At 32.6% G+C, this 18064-nt stretch overlaps 1 protein-coding gene across 3 annotated transcripts; it reads left to right on the forward strand.

Annotated features, from left to right (window-relative positions):
- The first annotated feature begins 9658 nt into the window (after nt 1–9658).
- On the forward strand, nt 9659–13192 carry LOC120067884. Of its 3 annotated transcripts, none has more exons than XM_039019496.1 (6): nt 9659–10385; nt 10494–10713; nt 10852–11031; nt 11212–11299; nt 11387–11581; nt 11713–13192. In XM_039019496.1, exons 2-6 carry the CDS (start codon nt 10603–10605, stop codon nt 12969–12971), a joined length of 1833 nt encoding a protein of 610 aa, XP_038875424.1. In that variant the 5' UTR covers nt 9659–10385; nt 10494–10602; the 3' UTR covers nt 12972–13192. The 3 variants fall into 3 exon arrangements, with proteins under 3 accessions (XP_038875424.1, XP_038875423.1, XP_038875422.1); XM_039019495.1 differs by having other exon boundaries at nt 9659–9990; XM_039019494.1 differs by having other exon boundaries at nt 9659–10713.
- Nucleotides 13193–18064: the final 4872 nt, after the last annotated feature.

Consider the following 18064-nt stretch of genomic DNA (forward strand, 5'->3'; position numbering starts at 1 on the left):
GTATATTTACATTGCAATAAACACTTTACAAAAATGAGGTTCCTTTTTAGTTCGGGAACAATATATACCATTCAAAATAAGAAACCTATTCTGTAAAGCTAACTGGAGTCCTCCCATTGCCACAGCTGAGACGACGTGCCCGGTGCCTACTCGCATCGTCATCTCACCAGCCTCCAGCTGTTGCCAAGATCTAATCCTCTGTCCTGAACAGTGTTATATAACGAGACGTTAACACTTCGTGGTCAGGTCCTATACAAATTCTTTGTATAGGACGCCCCCGCTCACATGTCCCCAACACGAATGATCAGGATCAGACCATCTGTGACAAGTGACAACACTTATGACCATTCCACAAAGTGGGCCGCATCCGTAGCATTACCAGGATAAGATTTTCCTCCTATATCTATATACTACAGACCATTTTGGTTATCATTCAAGACATGATCCACTAGTATGTCACCACATACATGCTTGAGTCACATATAGATAGCCAGGTTACTTGTACTTGAAATTTGTTTAGTGGAGAATGAAAGCTTATGTCACCACATACATGCAAAATACAAGATGTGAAGTAAATATCATATATTATACAACACAAGCGTTCGTACAAACTGTTTATAAACTACAAGACACGAGACTTTAGAGCATCAACCCCAAACAATGGACAACCTGTCTGAAAGCTTATGCACGAGGCTTTTATGTATATATTAACTCTAAAATGGAAGAAAACACCTCTGTTCGTGACATGTGCTTAACATGATGGTCCACTTCAATGGGCGGAGGTTTTGAATGGGGTATTACCATCAATGAAGGTAGCCAGGATTAGCATAATCCTACATTCTTTGCCCGAAGAGAGCTCTCTCCAACGAGTTGCAGACCTACCAACCTTTACTGAAAAAGTAAAGAAGAGGAAGCGAAAGGTGAGGCAAACTGTTGTTTCATCTTCCAGAAGTTCCATACAGTGAGAATCGACCTCAAAGAACGAAAGTCTATACACTTCTACGTTCTAACTTTGCAAGGGAAGAAAAGAAGGGTGTGTAAGGGAAAAAGGAAGTGCCGCCAAGCTAACCGCCGATTATGATCGCTCACTAAAAGGCGCGCTACTGCCGGTTGAAAAAGGGAAAGTGTTTCCACTTAAACCAGGATGGACACTGGAAAAGGAACTGTTCTCCACTTGGCTGAAAGGAAAGGTTAAGGCCGTCTAGGCTAAGGCCAATAGTGCAGATTAAGTAAATAATGATCTTACTTGTACTTGAAATTTGTTTAATGGAGAATGATCGATTCTTCCTGGATAATTGATTCGGGTGCCACTAATCACGTTTTTTCTTCTTTTTAGGGGATTAGATCCTGGCGAAAGCTGGAGGCTGGTGAGATGACAATGCGAGAAGGCACCGGGCACGTCGTCTCAACTGTGGCAGTGGGAGGGCTCCAATTAGCTCTACAGAATAGGTTTCTAGTTTTGAATGATGTAAATATTGTTCCTGAACTTAGAGGAACCTCATTTCTATAAAGTGTTTGTTACAATGTAAATACACTATTTCTTTTAATGTGGATAAAGCATTTATTTATAAAGATGGTATTAATATTTGTACAACTTATCTGAAAAGTAATTTGTATGTGATAAGGCCGTTAGCCATTAATTCCCTCCATAACACAGAATTGTTTAAAACTACCGTAACTTAAACTAACCGTCGACGTATTTCTCCAAAAGAAAATGCCCATCTTTGGCATCTTCGTTTAAGGCACATCAATCTCAATAGGATTGAGAGATTAGTGAAGAATATATTTTTAAGTGAGTTAGAAGAAAATTCTTTATCGGTGTGTGAATCTTGCCTTGAGGGGAAGATGACTAAACGACCTTTTACTAGAAAAGGCTATTGAGCCAAAGAACCTCTTGAGTTAGTACATTATGACCTTTGTGGTCCTATGAATGTGCGAGCCCGAGGTGGCTATGAGTATTTTATCAGTTTCACTGATGATTACTCTAGATATGGGTATGTTTATCTTATGCAATGGAAGTCTGAATCCTTTGAAAAGTTCAAAGTGTTCAAGGCTGAAGTTGAAAATGCATTGGTTAAACGGATTAAAACACTTCGATCGGATCGAGGAGAAGAGTTTTTGGACTAGGGATGACAAGACTATTTGATAGAATATGGAATCATTTCCTAACTCTCAGCGTCGGGTACACCTTAGCAAAATGGTGTAGCAGGGAGGAGAAATAGAACCTTGTTGGACATGGTTCGTTCTATGATGAGTTACGCTTCCTTACAGAACTCGTATTGGGGTTTGTAGTGGAGATTGCGGTATACATACTCAACTGTGTTCCCTCCAAGAGTGTTACAAGAACAACTCTAGAGTTGTGGAACAAGCATAAAACTAGTTTACGTCACTTCCGCATTTGGGGTTCCCTGCACATATGCTTGAGGCAAATCGCAAGAAGTTGGAATCATTGTCGAGGTTATTTTTATGATCCATCATAAAATAGGATGTTTATTTCAAAAGTACATGAAGTGTTAAAGTCTCGTTATATAACACCGTTCATGACAGAGACACTTCACTTTTCTAGGATGATTATAGGTAACATGACATCAATCTTGAGTGAGTTGGGAACTCCTGCCATTGAGGGCGGTCCTTTGATTTGTATGGGTGCGAGTGGTCAGGTCGCCGATTCAAACCTACCATTTTGGGGATTCGTCTAATTTGGGAGCTGGGAACTCAACTACACAAGATAAAATTCACTCCTTCCCCGAGGCAGGGGTAAGTAGATAAATAGCTCCCTTAAGGGCTGATTTTAGAGCTTGAACGATGTGGCGCCACACACCTTCTCTTGGCCCGACAGGTGTTCACACATAGTTGGACTATGTTGTATTGTTCATTAGAGGAATCAGTTGTACTTAAGGAGTGAGATGTAACTACAGGGGCAAAATGGTAATTTGGCCTAGCTGTACTTACGAGCATCTGTGAAAGGTCATCGTACTCATGATTGGTTCTAACCGATGGACACATAAATATATCTGTGGTAAGAAGAGTTTAGCTATTGGTCTTTAGTGAAATACCTGACAGTTAACGGATGGTGGACCTCGTGGCTAAAGAGTTTAGTCAGCTATTCACGGACCGTTGGAACTTCGAGCTACATGTCCATTAGGTCCCCTGGGTAGCATGGATAAAGTAGAGAACCAGTATTTAGGTTAATTTGAAATGTTCAAATTGACAAGAGGAAGTTTGATTATATATGATGTAATTGGACTAGCTAATTATATATGATATAATTGGCTAAATGTATGAGATACATTATTTTGAAAGAAATTAGATATAAATATAATTAATATCAAGTAGAGGAGAAAATACTATAGTAAATATGTGATATCAAACTATAGGTTAAAAATATAATATGATTATATTTATTAATTAATTAGTTGATTAATTATATGATAATTAATCCAAAAATTCACGTTCGTACATGGGTTAGTAGGGCAGCGTCGGTTATTGTAACCGATGAATTAAAATGAAAAAAAGTTTTCATTTTGATCGCTAGTCGTCAGATCGTCTAAAAGAAATCAAGCACGCATTGGTGAACATCTAAACGATCCCTTATGTAAAACGAGAGTCTATACAATAGTCGCCTCGCGCCTAAACGATCATCCACCTCACGCTTAAACGATCGCACCCAGTCACTTACACGATTTCATAGCTTCTCTAAACGATCGTATAGTGTGTTGATTTAGCTAAATGATCGTATACCTTTTCTTAAACGATCGTTCAGTAAATCCTACACGATCGTGTAGCTTCTCCTAAACGATAAGCAGTCTGCTATGCGATAGCGTCTTCTTCATTTCCACTTGCTTATCGCCTACACGATTCGTGTTTCCTCCTTCCTCTACCAAATTCACCAAAGACCACCATTTGAGTTTTAACGCCGACAATACCCAGAGCTCTTTACTGGTGGTGTCGTCCCCGTTGCGATCGTAAGTTTGCAGTTGTTCGTACTGCTATTGTCAATGCTGCTACTGGGTGTTGATAAATCATGCGGAGGTTTTTCGCTGCTTTGAGTGCTGAAGTCTGAAGAACGTCTTCAAGTGGTATGGCACTCTTTCCCTTGTTATTTTCTTGTTTATAGCATGCCCTTAATTAAGATTTGTTTGCATAACTGTATGTTTTGAATGTATAATATGTATTTTGGTCATGGTGAGATCGGAGCGATCCGAACGCACTCATGGAACTCTTAGATATGAGATCCTTCAGTGTTAACGTCTTCTTATATAACATTGTTCATGACTGAGATTTCACTTCACTAAGATGACCATAGGTAACATGACTTCAATCCTGAATGAGTTAGAAACTCCTACCATTGAGGGAGTCTTTTGATTTGTATGGGTGCGAGTGGCTAGGTCGCCGACGCAAACCTACCATTTTGAAGATTCGTCTGATTTGGGAGCCAGAAACTCAGCTACATAAGATGGAATTCACTCCTTCCCCGAAGTAGGGACAAGTAGATAGATAGCTCCCTTAAGGGCTGATTCCGGGGCTTGAACGATGTGGCGCCAGAAACCTTCTCTTGGTCTGAGAGGCGTTCACACATAGTTGGACTATGTTGTATTGTTCATTAGAGGAATCAGTGATACTTAAGGAGTGAGATGTAACTACAGGGGTAAAACGGTAAATTGGCCCAACTGTACTTACGAGCATCTGTGAAGGGTCATCGTACTCATAATTGGTTATATCTGATGGACACAGAAATATATCTGTGGTTAGAAGAGTTCAATTGTTGGTTTTTAGTGGAATGTCTAGCATTTAACGGATGGTGGATCTCGTGGCTAAAGAGTTTCGTCAACTATTCACGTTCGTTGGAGCTTCGAGCCACAGGTCCATAAGGTCCACTAGGTAGCTTGGATAAAGTCAATAATCAATTTTTTGGTCAGTTTGAAATGTTCAAATTGACAAGAGGGAGTTCGATTATATATAATATAATTGAACTAATTAATTATATATGATATAATTAACTGAATGTATGAGATACATTATTTTAGAGGAAATTAGATATAAATATGATTTATATCATATCAAGTGAAGGAGAAATTACTATAGTAGATATATGATATCAAACTATAGGGTAAGAATATAATATGATTATATTCATTTATTAATTAATTGGTTAATTATGTGATAATTGGCCGAAAACTTCTCCTTAATCGTGCGTTAGTGGAAAAATTTTATTCGGTTATTGTAACTGAAGAATAAAATGAAAATTGGTTTTTATTTTGCAAGAGTTCGTAAAAATCACTCAAGGTGTGAAAACGTCATGATCACTTAGTTGACAGCCTATACGATAGTGCCTTATCGCTTAAATGATCGCACATCTCGCATCTAAATGATCGCTTAGCGTGTTTAGTTTTCTAAACGATCGCTTACTAAATACTAGACGATCACTTAGTAAAACCTACACGATCATGTAGCTTTCTCTAAACGATAGCCTTCTCCCACTTGCTTATCGTTCTACACGATCATCCCATTCCTCCTTCTTCTACCAATTCCAACAAAGACGACGCTTTGGATTCTCAGTCCAAGAATACCACGGGTTCTAAGTGGTGGTGTCGTCCCCGCTCCTGCTTGTTCATGCGTTGTCGTTCGTGTAGACAATTTTGCTACTGGTAGTCGACTATTTGCTAGGCGATAAAGAACATAGAGGTTTGCTTCCACTGGGTTGAGTTCGAAGTGAAGAGAGTCTTCAACTGGTACGTATACTCAATCTTCTGTATTTTATTTATCAAAGCATGTCGTTAATTAGTGTTAAATTGCATAACTGTTTATTAGAATATATGTGTGGTAATTCGGTCACAATGAAATAGTAAAGATCCGAACGCGCTCATGGATACTCTTGTATAAGAGTCCTTCACTAATGATATTGTAAATAAAGTCCGTAAGGAATTTGGAGTAACTATTAGCTGTTACAAAGCATGGAGGGCAAAAGAGAAAATGGTGAAGTCTTTGAAAGGCGATCCACGCTAATCATATGCTTTAGTTCCAAAGTTTTTTATGAAGTTAGAATAAAAGAATCCAGGTTTATTCTTTTGTTTCCAACTTATTATATGATCTATCAATGATAGCTTCTATCATTGATTGGAGTCTATCATTGATAGCTTCCATCATTGATAACATGAAAATAATGGAAGCTATTGGTGATAGACTCCTGTGATAGAAGCTATCATTGATAGGATCAATCAATTATGTACCTTTTGTAATTTGGCTTAGTTGTTTATTTTCTTATTTTAGGTACATTCATTGCCTATGAAGTTGACATAAATGGCTATTGGAGCATCAATTGAGGGTTGGAAGTATTGTAGGCCTAATATATCAATTGATGGCACGTTCTTGAAATATAAATATGCTGGGACTCTTTTGACAGCTTCAACAATTGATGGTAACAATCAGATTTTTCCTTTTCCTTTTGATATTGTTGACTTTGAAAATGAAGCATCCTGGAGATGGGTTTTTTAGATTCAAGAAAAGTTTTGGTGAACGAGAATGATTAGTCATTATTTCTGATCGGCATTTTAGCATTCCAAAAGGTGTTATGAATGCTTTTCCAAATGTTAAGTATTGTGTTTGTCTATGACACCTTTTGCAAAATATGAAGTTGACTTATAAGGATTCTTTAATTGATGACATATATTATAGTTGTGCAAAAGCTTATACAATTGATAAGTTTGAGTTTTATATGAAATGGATGGAAGCAATATATCCTATTATTCGGGAATATCTCGGTAAAGTTGGTTTTGAGAAGTGGGCACGTGCGCATTCTAGGAGAAGAAGGTATAATATGGTGACTAATAATATTTCAGATTGCTTGAATAATATTTTGAAAGAGCCTACGGAGTTCCGTGTTGCATCATTACTTGATTATATTAGAGAAATACTTCAAGGTACAAATACTTCAAGCTTCAAGGGTAATTGAAAACAAAAACAAAAAAGTGAGTGAGAGATGGACAATAGTAATTGATATGAAAAATTAGAAATGTTAGAAATAGATTGCTTTTACCGTTGATATAATTTTTTAGATTCTTTTGCACAAATACTAAAAAGGTATGGAGAGAGATCAAGATCTCCTCTGAGGCCTGAACTAGTATTGGAGATGTCGTTAATAAGAATAAAGCATCTAACTAACTCAACATAGTTCATAACTTGATTGGTACATTTCTCATTAAAGCTCATCTTGATCAAAAAGTCAATCAACTCTATCATATGTCTTGTTTATGTCGAGCTTCATTGCAATAGCACCTTCTTTTCCTCTTCTTTTGTTGTCAATAGAGTGGATGTGCTCAAAATCAAGTAAGGCATTGTCAGTAATCAACCTAGCTTCCTATAACAAAGGATAACTGGGTGACACTATCACATCATTTAAAACTTCTTTCGACCTGTTAGCAAGATACTTTATAATGATTTTATAGATAATATTACGTAGGTTAATGGATATGAAGTTGAACATCGATTAAAATTATCATAGGACTATAAAGATGAACCACATCTAAATTAAAGTTAGAGACAAAATCACTATTTTCACGAACAGTTTTAAGTTTTAAGTTTAAGTCTAATAAATTAATAATGAGCATCACATGTTTTTATTATAGATGTAGAACTATCTACAAAATAATATATATATATATATATAGGACAAACAAATTTGTTTGGAATTTGGATAATTCAATTAAACTGAACAAAAAAAAATGTTGGTAGAGCCTGGGCCAGCTGTCCCCTAAAGTTGGTTCTATAATATAATATTATCTACCATTCTTTTTTTTAGTACTATTATCTAATATGTTCTTTTTCTTTCCTTACAATATAGAGCAACATTATTTAATTATTGAAGGCAAAGGTGGAGACATAAATCAGTTGTACTTATCCGTTTAATTTATTTGTGCTTTCTTTTTGTTGATTCTTAAAACTTCAAAACAAAAACATCTTTTTTAATTTTATGTACTAAAAATATCGTTATATTTAATTTTAATTATTACTAGTGTTTTTTATTTGAAATTTAGATTTAATTATCATTCAAATATTCGTGTGACACATTTGTATTAAATACAAATTTTAGATTACGTGACGCTAAAGAATAATATGGAAATTTTATATTTTCTTACATAAACTAATTGTAGCGATATCTAAGTATTGTGTGAATATAAACTATTAGTAATTAATTTATAAATTTATTTTATTATAAAAGGTTTTTGTAGATTTATAAAAAGTAATTAAGATATTACAATATTATATATTGTAATATTACATTACGTTATTATTTATTTTATATTATATTATAATGTGCATATTTTCATTTCCATTTTTATTATTTTATACCTATGTTAAAATATAGATTTTGATCCATTATTTGAATTGAATCCACTTTTTAAATATACCTCTGAAACACATTACATGTTTTTGAAAATACTAAAAAAATGAAATATAATTTTTTAACTAAATTTGTTATTTTCAAATTTTTATTGTCATATCACTAATCGAATGTAGTTTAATAATTTAAGAATAAACTGACTAGATCCAATAGGTTGATCTAGAAGCGATTTTAATGACCATCCAAGCGACTTTCAGTCAAAGATCAAGTTTATAAAAATGTCTTTTAATTTTTAATCTACACATAGTTCAAGGTGGTCCATGAAATATTTTCACCTATAATTCTAATTCTATAATCATATATCTCTATATTATGGTAGTGATCTTAATTGTTGGTGACACATTTAGACTTCAACTACTCTATTTCAAAAATTTTAGTCTACACAATCATCTTACTGATGTAAAACCCTCTTTACTTTGTGGGCAAACACATTGTGTCTTTGTTTCAAAAAAATTATTAAAAAAAAATTATTGTGTCCAATATTTGTTGCTGCCTCACATTGGATTAGACTAACTAATAAAGTTATAGAGTAAATAACTTTTTTATGAATCCAAAATCACTAACACAAACATTCTAATATTAAAATATTGTGGTCTTAGATTAGACATAATTTCAATTTAGTTTTAAAATTCTATCAATATAATCTCTATCATTCGAGTTTTATTTGAAGTTGATTCCTATAGCAAATTTAGAACCTCAAATTGAAAAAATTACTTAACCAAAAAAAATCTTTAATACTATTTCAATTTCTCTTCTGTCAATTTTTATGGCCAAACTAGACCTCAAATTTTTTAATTTTCTCCATTATCATCTTAGAAATTCAAATCAATAATTCCTAAAAAGCACCAAATTTATAGAGTTTAACAAGCAAATAAAAAAAAAATAAAAAAAAACTTATTTATCTCTATTTGATAATTTTATCTTTGTTATAAAATATTTTAGAGTCTCATCTTCAAAAGTATCACACCTCTTGTCCTATAGTTTGATTGAAATTTCTAAAATATTCCCTGAAACAATCTTAAACTAAATTTATAATTTATAATAATTAAAAAAAAATGATTTGCGTGAGGGACAAAAGAGTAAATAGCACAAGAATCCGTATATCCACATCAGCGGGAAGAAGAGAGTAGCCACGTAAGCATATTGTAGTTGAACGGTCGTCCACAAAAGAAAACGAAAATATGTGATGATGAGTTTTACAAGGCATGAAAAAGAGAGCTATAAACTATAGCTTATAAAGTAAGTAAGAATCATATTTCTCTGAGAGAGAGAAAAGGACAGCACAAATATCAATATAGAAATGAAATGGAAGAAAAAGTTTGTCCAGAACCATTTTCTTTTTTCCTTTTTTTTTTTTTTTTATGAAAAAAGATGTACTTTTTTCTTGCGATCCTTTCCAACGCACGCATTTTTGCTCTTCTTGTTACCCTTAACCTCCTCTTTCTCTCTCGAAATTCGAAGAACAAACTAAAATCGAACAAACCCATCTCTGATTTCTCCATATCTTTCTTCTCCATTGATCTGATCCACTAAAGCAACGAAGACAGCCCCATTTTTCCATTTCCCCTGCTTTTGGATCTTCTCTCATGGTTCTCTTTCTCTTTGTCTCTCTGTGTTTTTCCCTTGTTTAATTTCTGATTTTATTTTCTGGGCAATGATTAACTATTTCGAACTTCAGTAAAGTCTCTTCCATTATTGTCTCTAGTTGAAGTTGTTTTTCTTGTGGCCCATTAAAAGGGCAGAATCGTGTTTCGTGAATAGTTATGTGTTAATAGTAAACATCTCTGAAGATGAGCTGAAATAATGGTCAACTCTGGGATCTTCGGAGATGATTGGATGGAGTGGACTTTTCCTTAATTATTTCAGAATGAACCCAATTCTGTTCTCGTAATGTTACAATGTTTGGAGGGAGTAGTTATAGAAACTTCACTTCAGTTTATTGATAATTGTTGAGTATTTTTCACTTCTACAGGAGGGGTTTGTGGTAGGTTTCCTTATTTGCATCATACATCGTCAACTGTTGCAATGTAAACATTTTCTTGTAGAGATCTGTCTCGGTAGTTTTGAAGCTGAATTTGACATTTTCTTTTAGACAATGATGGCTGCCGGTTATTGAAATCGTCCATGTGAAGCGTTCTTTATGTTGCGGCTAAAGACGCAAGTTTCGTTCCAATGTGAGGTATCGTTTGATTAAGGGGGAAATGTTGGTACAAGGAGATTTTAGTTTAGATTCAATGCAAATGTATTCTGATTCATTTAAAGAAGCACTGAAGCAAACTATGCTGAGCCAGGAGGTTATGTTTAGAGAACAGGTATTACGTGCATATTTCATCCTGTTACCATTTTTATATTCAAGAGTTGGTACCTGTCTGAATTTATGATCTCTAACGAGGCTCATTACTTAACTGTAACTTGTTGTGCTATTTATTCATCCCCTCATATTGCTCCAGGTTCTTCAGTTACATCAATTGTACAGTGTACAAAGGATACTAATGCAGAATTTTGGCTTCAAGGAGCTTGATCGATGCAGTTTTAAGAAAGCAGGGATGAAACCAACTTTCATGCCATATGCATATCCCACAAGATATGATCCATTAATGAAAGAAACCGAAGTTTCCTCGATTTGCATGGTAAGTGAGTTTGCTGATTTTTAGGAGTGTGATGTCTTTAGTGTAAGAGTTTCCAAGGAAAAGAGAAAAAGAACCAAGAGTATACTCAACTTCCTTGCAATAATGAATGACTTAAAACTTTTCTTTTAGCACTTCCAAGTTTCAATTTTCTAGCTTTAATGGGATACACTTTCCTGATAGCTTGAAAAGCATCCAGCTAAAAACTACAAGCTTCAGCACAGGCCTATCAATTTACAGCTTCCTCCAGATCAGTACATTAGCCTCATCGGTAAGGGTTCTCAAATGCACCTGATCTCAATATAATGAAATTCAGAAAGTAAGATTTCTTGTTGTGGTGGTAATCTTTGAGAACCAGACTTGGAAGAGTTAGATCTTTCCCTTGATCTCAAAATTGGGCATCCAGGAAAGGAGAATGACGAAGAAATACTTCCGTACAAGAAGTCCTGTCGTATGCTCTCTGAAAAAGTTATTGATTTGGAAGATTCAGTTGATGGGGATACAGAAAATGTATATTCTTTCGATCTAAATGTTCCAATAATGCAATCCATAGGTAAGGGTTGGTCTCATACTTCTTGTTAATGAGATGTGATAATCATTTTTGTTTTTGGAGGGAAATTTTCAGTCTGCTTTCTGTTTATCTTATTTCCATTTAGTATTTCTCAATTGCTGCCTTTTCTGTAGAATCTGAAAAAAGCCATGATCATATCTCAAATGACCATCTCCCTACCAAGAATGAGCAGTTGGGAGCCTGTGAAGCAGGATATCTGGACCTTAATGAAACTCAGAACGATGATTTGATTATGACTTGCTATTCAACCTCGGGCTCGTCACCTGGTTTCGAGGGAGCAGTTAGCAAGGGACAACAAGCCAATTGCTCCTCACCAATTTGGGTCAGAGAGAAGAATAACTGTTCTACTGGATCTTCCACACTTGAACAAGATGCAAATCTAGATGTGATGGATTGTGGTAGTAGAAATGAGAGAACTGAAACTCACTCGACAGAGTCTAAATTTAGGGAAACAAGTACAGGTGATATGAATAACTGTCAATATGATGAGGCTCCAATGGGATCAACAGCAAACTTTTCTAAAGACTTCATTAATCGTTATGATGAGGAAAGTAAAAAATTTGAGGCAGTAATTGAGCCTCCTGCTGACAGGCATGCAAGGCTTCAAAAGAGTGAAGTATGCTCTGATTGTAGTCATGCTGTGGAAGATGGTTGCAACAGCATATTGACGGTGACGGTATCCGGTGTGTCTACCTGTAATGCCGAAAATGACTCAGTTGGGGAGAAGAAGGGGCAAATTTTGAGTCTCCCCATGTCTAACCAGTGTCATGAAACTCAAAAGAAGCTGCATAATATAGAAACCATCTTTTCCAGTGAGCAAGATCACAAGTCTTCTGGTAGCATTGAATCAGAACATGACGCAGAATCTTCTGAAATGAAAGTTCTACTTCAAAACGCGGTTGAAACACTTATTTGTATGTCTTTGGCTGATTCAGCCTTTGATCATGATTGTAACACAAAAACAGAATCTAATGACATGGGAAAAGATCAAGTGGATCAACCACAACATTCTTGTGATTCCTTTGAGTTACTAGTTTTAGAGCAAACACAAAACGATGAAGACGACGAGTTCTCCATATCATCATCACAGTTATTTGAAGTAACTGACATGACGAATATGAATTTTGGAGTTAAATTGAGAAGGGGAAGAAGACTGAAAGACTTCCGAAGAGATATACTTCCTGGTCTATCCTGTCTTTCAAGACATGAGATTTGTGAAGATATTAACATTATGGAAGCTGTTTTAAGGTCAAAAGAATACCGAAAAATCCAAGCTAAAATGCAAGATGGACGGAAAGGGTGCAGCACTCCCATGAAAAGCAAACGATCTCGATCTCGGCTAAATAACACAAGGCGAAGAATCATTTTGTGAAAGTTGTTTCATAGGTGACCTTCCTTTTGAAATGCTACTCTGTTGTTGGCTGCAGATTACCTGAAATAACTCATAGGCGAATTGTGTAGTGTTGTAGCCAAATGGAGATTCAATTTATTTTGACCATTTAATTGTTGAAACAAATTTATAGGATTAGTAAACACCAAAGTCTTCTGTAGTTTAAAGATTTGATTATCAAATTATTAACATTTTTTTTTTTTATCTTTACTATATTAAGAAATGAGATGCTTGAGAATTATTTGTAGACATGTCTTTTATTTAATTTCAACTTTCACAAAACACTTAATATTAATAATTTGTATACTTTATTATTTCATGATTTTAATTATAATAAAAGTAACGTATTTATGTTCTAAAACTAAATGTATTGCAGTAAGTTGAAAATGCTCTGAAATTCCTAATCAACATTTGAATGGAAAAAAAAAATTAAAATTTAAGTGTTTTTTATTCGAAATTACAGTTTATGCTTGACTTATTTCGTAATTCTTTTATTAAAATTAAACAATATTACGAAATTAAAATGAAACATATTCAATTAAAAGTAAATTTGCTCTTGTAATCTTAGCCCATATTTTAAAATTTATGTGTGTTATTTTTCTCATGAGCTAAAATTTCAAAAGGAACTTTTAGGGAAAAAATGCCTAAAACATTTAGGAAATAAAGTATTTTCATTTATTAAATTCTAAGATATAAAAGTTTAGGTTAAAATAAAAATTTTCTATTAAAAACAATTACCACATATTTGGTAGTAATTTTACACTTTTAGAATTGAGTTTATTTCTTATTAATAAATTAACTAATTTAAAATGAAAAAAAAAAAACTAACTTAAAATAAAAGAGAAAATTAAAATGGTTGTTAAATGGGTCTTAAATTAGTAACAAAAATTTCTTGGTTGGTTCTTTTCTTGCTTTCTCTATTCTTAATTATTATTATTGCTAAAAAGGAATTGTGTCAAATCAAATCTTCATATTAGGAAGAAATTTAATTATGTTAAAAATAATAACATAAGGTCTCTGGAATGTGATGTTTAAATTAAATTGTGTTACCCAAAGTTGGGTGATGATTAGACATTGTAACATAGGATGCCTCTCTGATTTGATAAGAGCAATGTTGGAGTTGAAATTTCATTATTGGGTATGTAGGCTATTCTCATTTCCATTGGCCCAATCAAAGGGAACATGATTTTTTTTTTTTTTACACTTTTCTTTTCTCTTTTTAGTTGTGACATTAGAATCAATTACTTTTTTCTTTTATTATCATTATCTTAATATATAATTCATTTGATGTTGAATACAAATAAAATATTTTGTTCCCAAAGTAGTTAAAATAGTTTAAGATAGTTGAGGTGCATTAGATATGCAAGGAGATTGTTAGGTGTAAGAAAATATGATGCTTAGAAAGAGAGTGACTAAATTTGATATGTGGAAAAACATAACAACATGATGATAAAAATTAAAAATTAATGTCTCGTTCGGTAATTATTTGATTTTTTGTTTTTGGTTTTTAAAAGTTAAGCCTATTTTCTTAGTTCTCATATTTCTTAAGTAAATAAGTTGAATTATTAGTCAAATTCTAAAAACAAAAATAAGTTTTTAAGAATTTTTTCTTCTTTTTTTTTTTTTTAATTTTCAACTTGACTTGATGTTTAAAAACATTTGTGGAAAGTAAGTAACAAACCAAAAGATATAGAGGTGGAAATGATGTTTACAGACTTAATATTTAGAAACTAAAAATAAAAAATTAAATAGTTATCAAACGAAACTTAGAATTAAGAAGTTAACAATCTCCATTGAAACTATTAAGCATAAAAACACAACTTTGATTTTCACTTATATAAAAAAATAAAAATAAAAAGTAGGGTTTTAAAAAAAAAAAAAGTCTATGAATTCGAATATGTTAGCAAAAGTTAAAAATATCGTAAAGAAATTGCGAAAATATATGTACGGTCTTAAAAAAAAATAAAAATAAAATAAAAGTCAAATAGTTATTCATCACTAAATTACAGCATTTGTTGAAAAGAAAATCTTAGAAAAGAACATAGAGCATTAAGGGAAAGGAAAAAGGGAATATCATATTCACAAATGCACTTTGAATGTATTCAAAGTAAGAATAATAGCTCTTTAGACATAAAAGAGGAATATTGAGTTTATTGGAAATGATCCATACTCATAGCTTTTTTTCATTCAATCTCCCATCATTTAAGTTGAAAACCACCTCCTTTTCTTTTCTTTTCTTTTAGAAACTTAAAAGAGAAAACATTAATATGACCCACTAGCATCTTTCATGGAAAGCCCATTTTTGGTTGTAGACATTTCATTTCTCTTTTGCCCCCCACAATATCATTAAGCATTTCAACCATTATATGTGGCTAATATAGTTTCATTTGAACCAAATATGTTGGAGAATTTATAGTGGATGTCAAACTTCATGCTAAAAAATTATTTTACTTCACAATATAGTATTAGAATTCAATGCTATGATATAATAGAAGGATGCAACCAATTTTAACTTTTATTGGGTTTCTACTGAACTATTTTTATAGAATGGAAAAAGAATGAGTAACAAAATAAATTCAAATGGAAATTATATATATATATTTTAAAAAAATTTGGTTATATTCATAGTATTAAATTTTTGTCAAAATGACGATATTTCTACGTTTTTTAATTGATATTTCTATTATATCGTAGAAAAACTCACAAAATAATAAAATAATAATAATCAAAGTATCACTAATATAAATAATATACATATTAACTTGTTTGAAAATCATAAAAGAGAAATTATTTCAAATGGTAAAATTGTTGAAAATATTTATTAGATATACAAAATTTTCAAATTACTAATCATAGACGCTGATAGACGTTGATAGACTTCTATCAATGTCTATCAATATCACTGATAAACATTGATAGAAGTCTATGAGTGTCTATCAGCATCTATCATTGATAGTTTTAAAATTTTGTCATTTTGTAAATATTTTGATTTATTTTTCTATATTTAAAAATAGCCCATCATAAAATGTTTATTTACTAATTTAAATTTATTTTTTGAAATTTTGGTTTTTATAATTTTTTCTAGAAATATCCATCGAAATCTACATTTTATCGATATTTCTATTGAGATTTCCATAAGACTAAGACTTCGATATTTCCTCGACATCGATATTTTAAACTTTGGTTCTATTATACCAAAATGTCTTTAAATTTTAGGGTAGTTTTGAGTACTCTTTCCAAACTTTCAAATGTATATTTATCCTTAATTAATTTTAAATATGTCAAGGAACAACTATTCCCTCAACTTCACATAAATATATATGATGTGACAATGACTCGTAAAATAGTAATGTATGAAGATACACATAGAGTTTCAATTATATTCTTAAACTTTATGATAAGTTTCAACTACAAAACTTTGACATAAATTTTATTATATTGTTTGAAGAGTTTCATTTTAATTCTTAAACTTTGAAATCGTTAAAACCACCATATTCATTAACTTTGTGAAAAAAATGTTGAGGTATGGTGACAAATTAAAGTTGTAAAGGAAATTGAAGAGTCATAGTCACATTTCAATTAAAATAGAAGATTCATTACCTATACTACCTTTACCAATTATTTTACCTTTCTTGTTGTCACCAAAGGTTACAAGACCTCCATCCTTTTTGGAGAGAGAGATAAACTTGGATGGATCTCCCGTCATGTGCCTCGAGCAACCACTATCCAAGTACCACATGTTTTTTTCTTAGAAGGCTTTCAAACAAACCTATAAATACAAATGTTCAAGTTTGAATTCTTTGGTACCCACACTTGTTTGGGTCCTAGATGGTTAGCATTGAAAAAACTTGGAAAATCCATTTCATTTTTCATAGACAATTTAAGTATTGATTTAGAACATATGTATACATAGAAATAAGTTGTATGTCCAAACTTGCCCAACATGAAGAAAGCTCAAGACGACATTTGCTAAGTATTTATCTCTACAAAAAATTTAATATACTCACTTTGCTTGAGATGTAAATTATCTTGGAGCATTGTGAAATTTTGCCCTTTGAGAATAAATTTCTTCTGGAGAAGTAGTATAGTTTGAGGGCATAAATTTCAATTTAAACAACTTAGGGTCTAATATGGCTTTCAAACACCAACATATAAGTGAAATATAGAGTGGTAGCATAATAGTTAGATTTAAGCATGCTTAGCACACAATACGTTTAAGGGACATAATTAAGCTTAGGTTATTATTGAGACTACTGTTAACAAGATAGTTTTTAAGAACTTGGAAGGATAAACATTCATCAATATAGCCTAAACCTTCTTTATCAACACAAAAGGCTTGCTTACTTCAATTATCTTGTTTAATCTTTTGAGCACCTATTGTCAACTTTTTAATAGATTTCTTTAACCTTATCAATGTTCTTGCAAAACGCTAAAATTTTTTTCTTTGAGTAATTTAACCAAATTATCTTTTTCACAACTATCATGTTCAAGAAATTTAACTTGTCATGCAAGGCATTTTTCTCAATCACAATCAAAAAGCATGTTTGTCACACGAGATATATTCATTTACATCAATATGCATAGCAATCATGCTCATTCTCTTTTAAGCAATGCAATTTCTTCAAGTAAAGACTTATTTTTACTAGATAAAACATTGTATTCTTTTTAAGCACAACATACTTAGAACTAAGTTTTGCTAAAATCATTTTACATATTTTCAAAAAGCTTCAAACAATTCATTATAAGAAAGAGAGTTTCTAGAGTTACCTCATCATTTGTTGTTATCCTCTCTTTGGTCACTAGATACCATGAAGCAAAATTGACCATTTTTCATTCTCATTTTCATCTCCACTTTCGCTTTCATCGTTATCATCGCTATCATCACTATCATCCCAAGTAGCTTTCATTGCTTTCTTCTTGGATTTCTTGGATGATTTGAGAAGAGGACAATCGGCTTCTAATATGACCAGCTTCTTGCATTCATTAGCATATTACTACTTCATCCTTTTTGCTTTTTAACCTTTTGACTCTTTTTGGTTGGAGAGATACTTTTTGAAATTGCTTCTTTCTCTTTG

Source organism: Benincasa hispida, chromosome 12 (assembly GCF_009727055.1).
Source record: "Benincasa hispida cultivar B227 chromosome 12, ASM972705v1, whole genome shotgun sequence".
Classification (NCBI taxonomy): Eukaryota; Viridiplantae; Streptophyta; class Magnoliopsida; order Cucurbitales; family Cucurbitaceae; genus Benincasa; species Benincasa hispida.

Excerpts from the sequence above, each read along its gene's own strand:
- LOC120067884 (XM_039019494.1), top strand. The coding sequence starts at position 10,603 with ATGTTGGTACAAGGAGATTTTAGTTTAGATTCAATGCAAATGTATTCT. Across the intron at positions 11,032-11,211 it reads AAGTTTCCTCGATTTGCATG|CTTGAAAAGCATCCAGCTAA; the intron begins GTAAGTGAGTTT and ends CTTTCCTGATAG. Across the intron at positions 11,300-11,386 it reads TCAGTACATTAGCCTCATCG|ACTTGGAAGAGTTAGATCTT; the intron begins GTAAGGGTTCTC and ends TTTGAGAACCAG.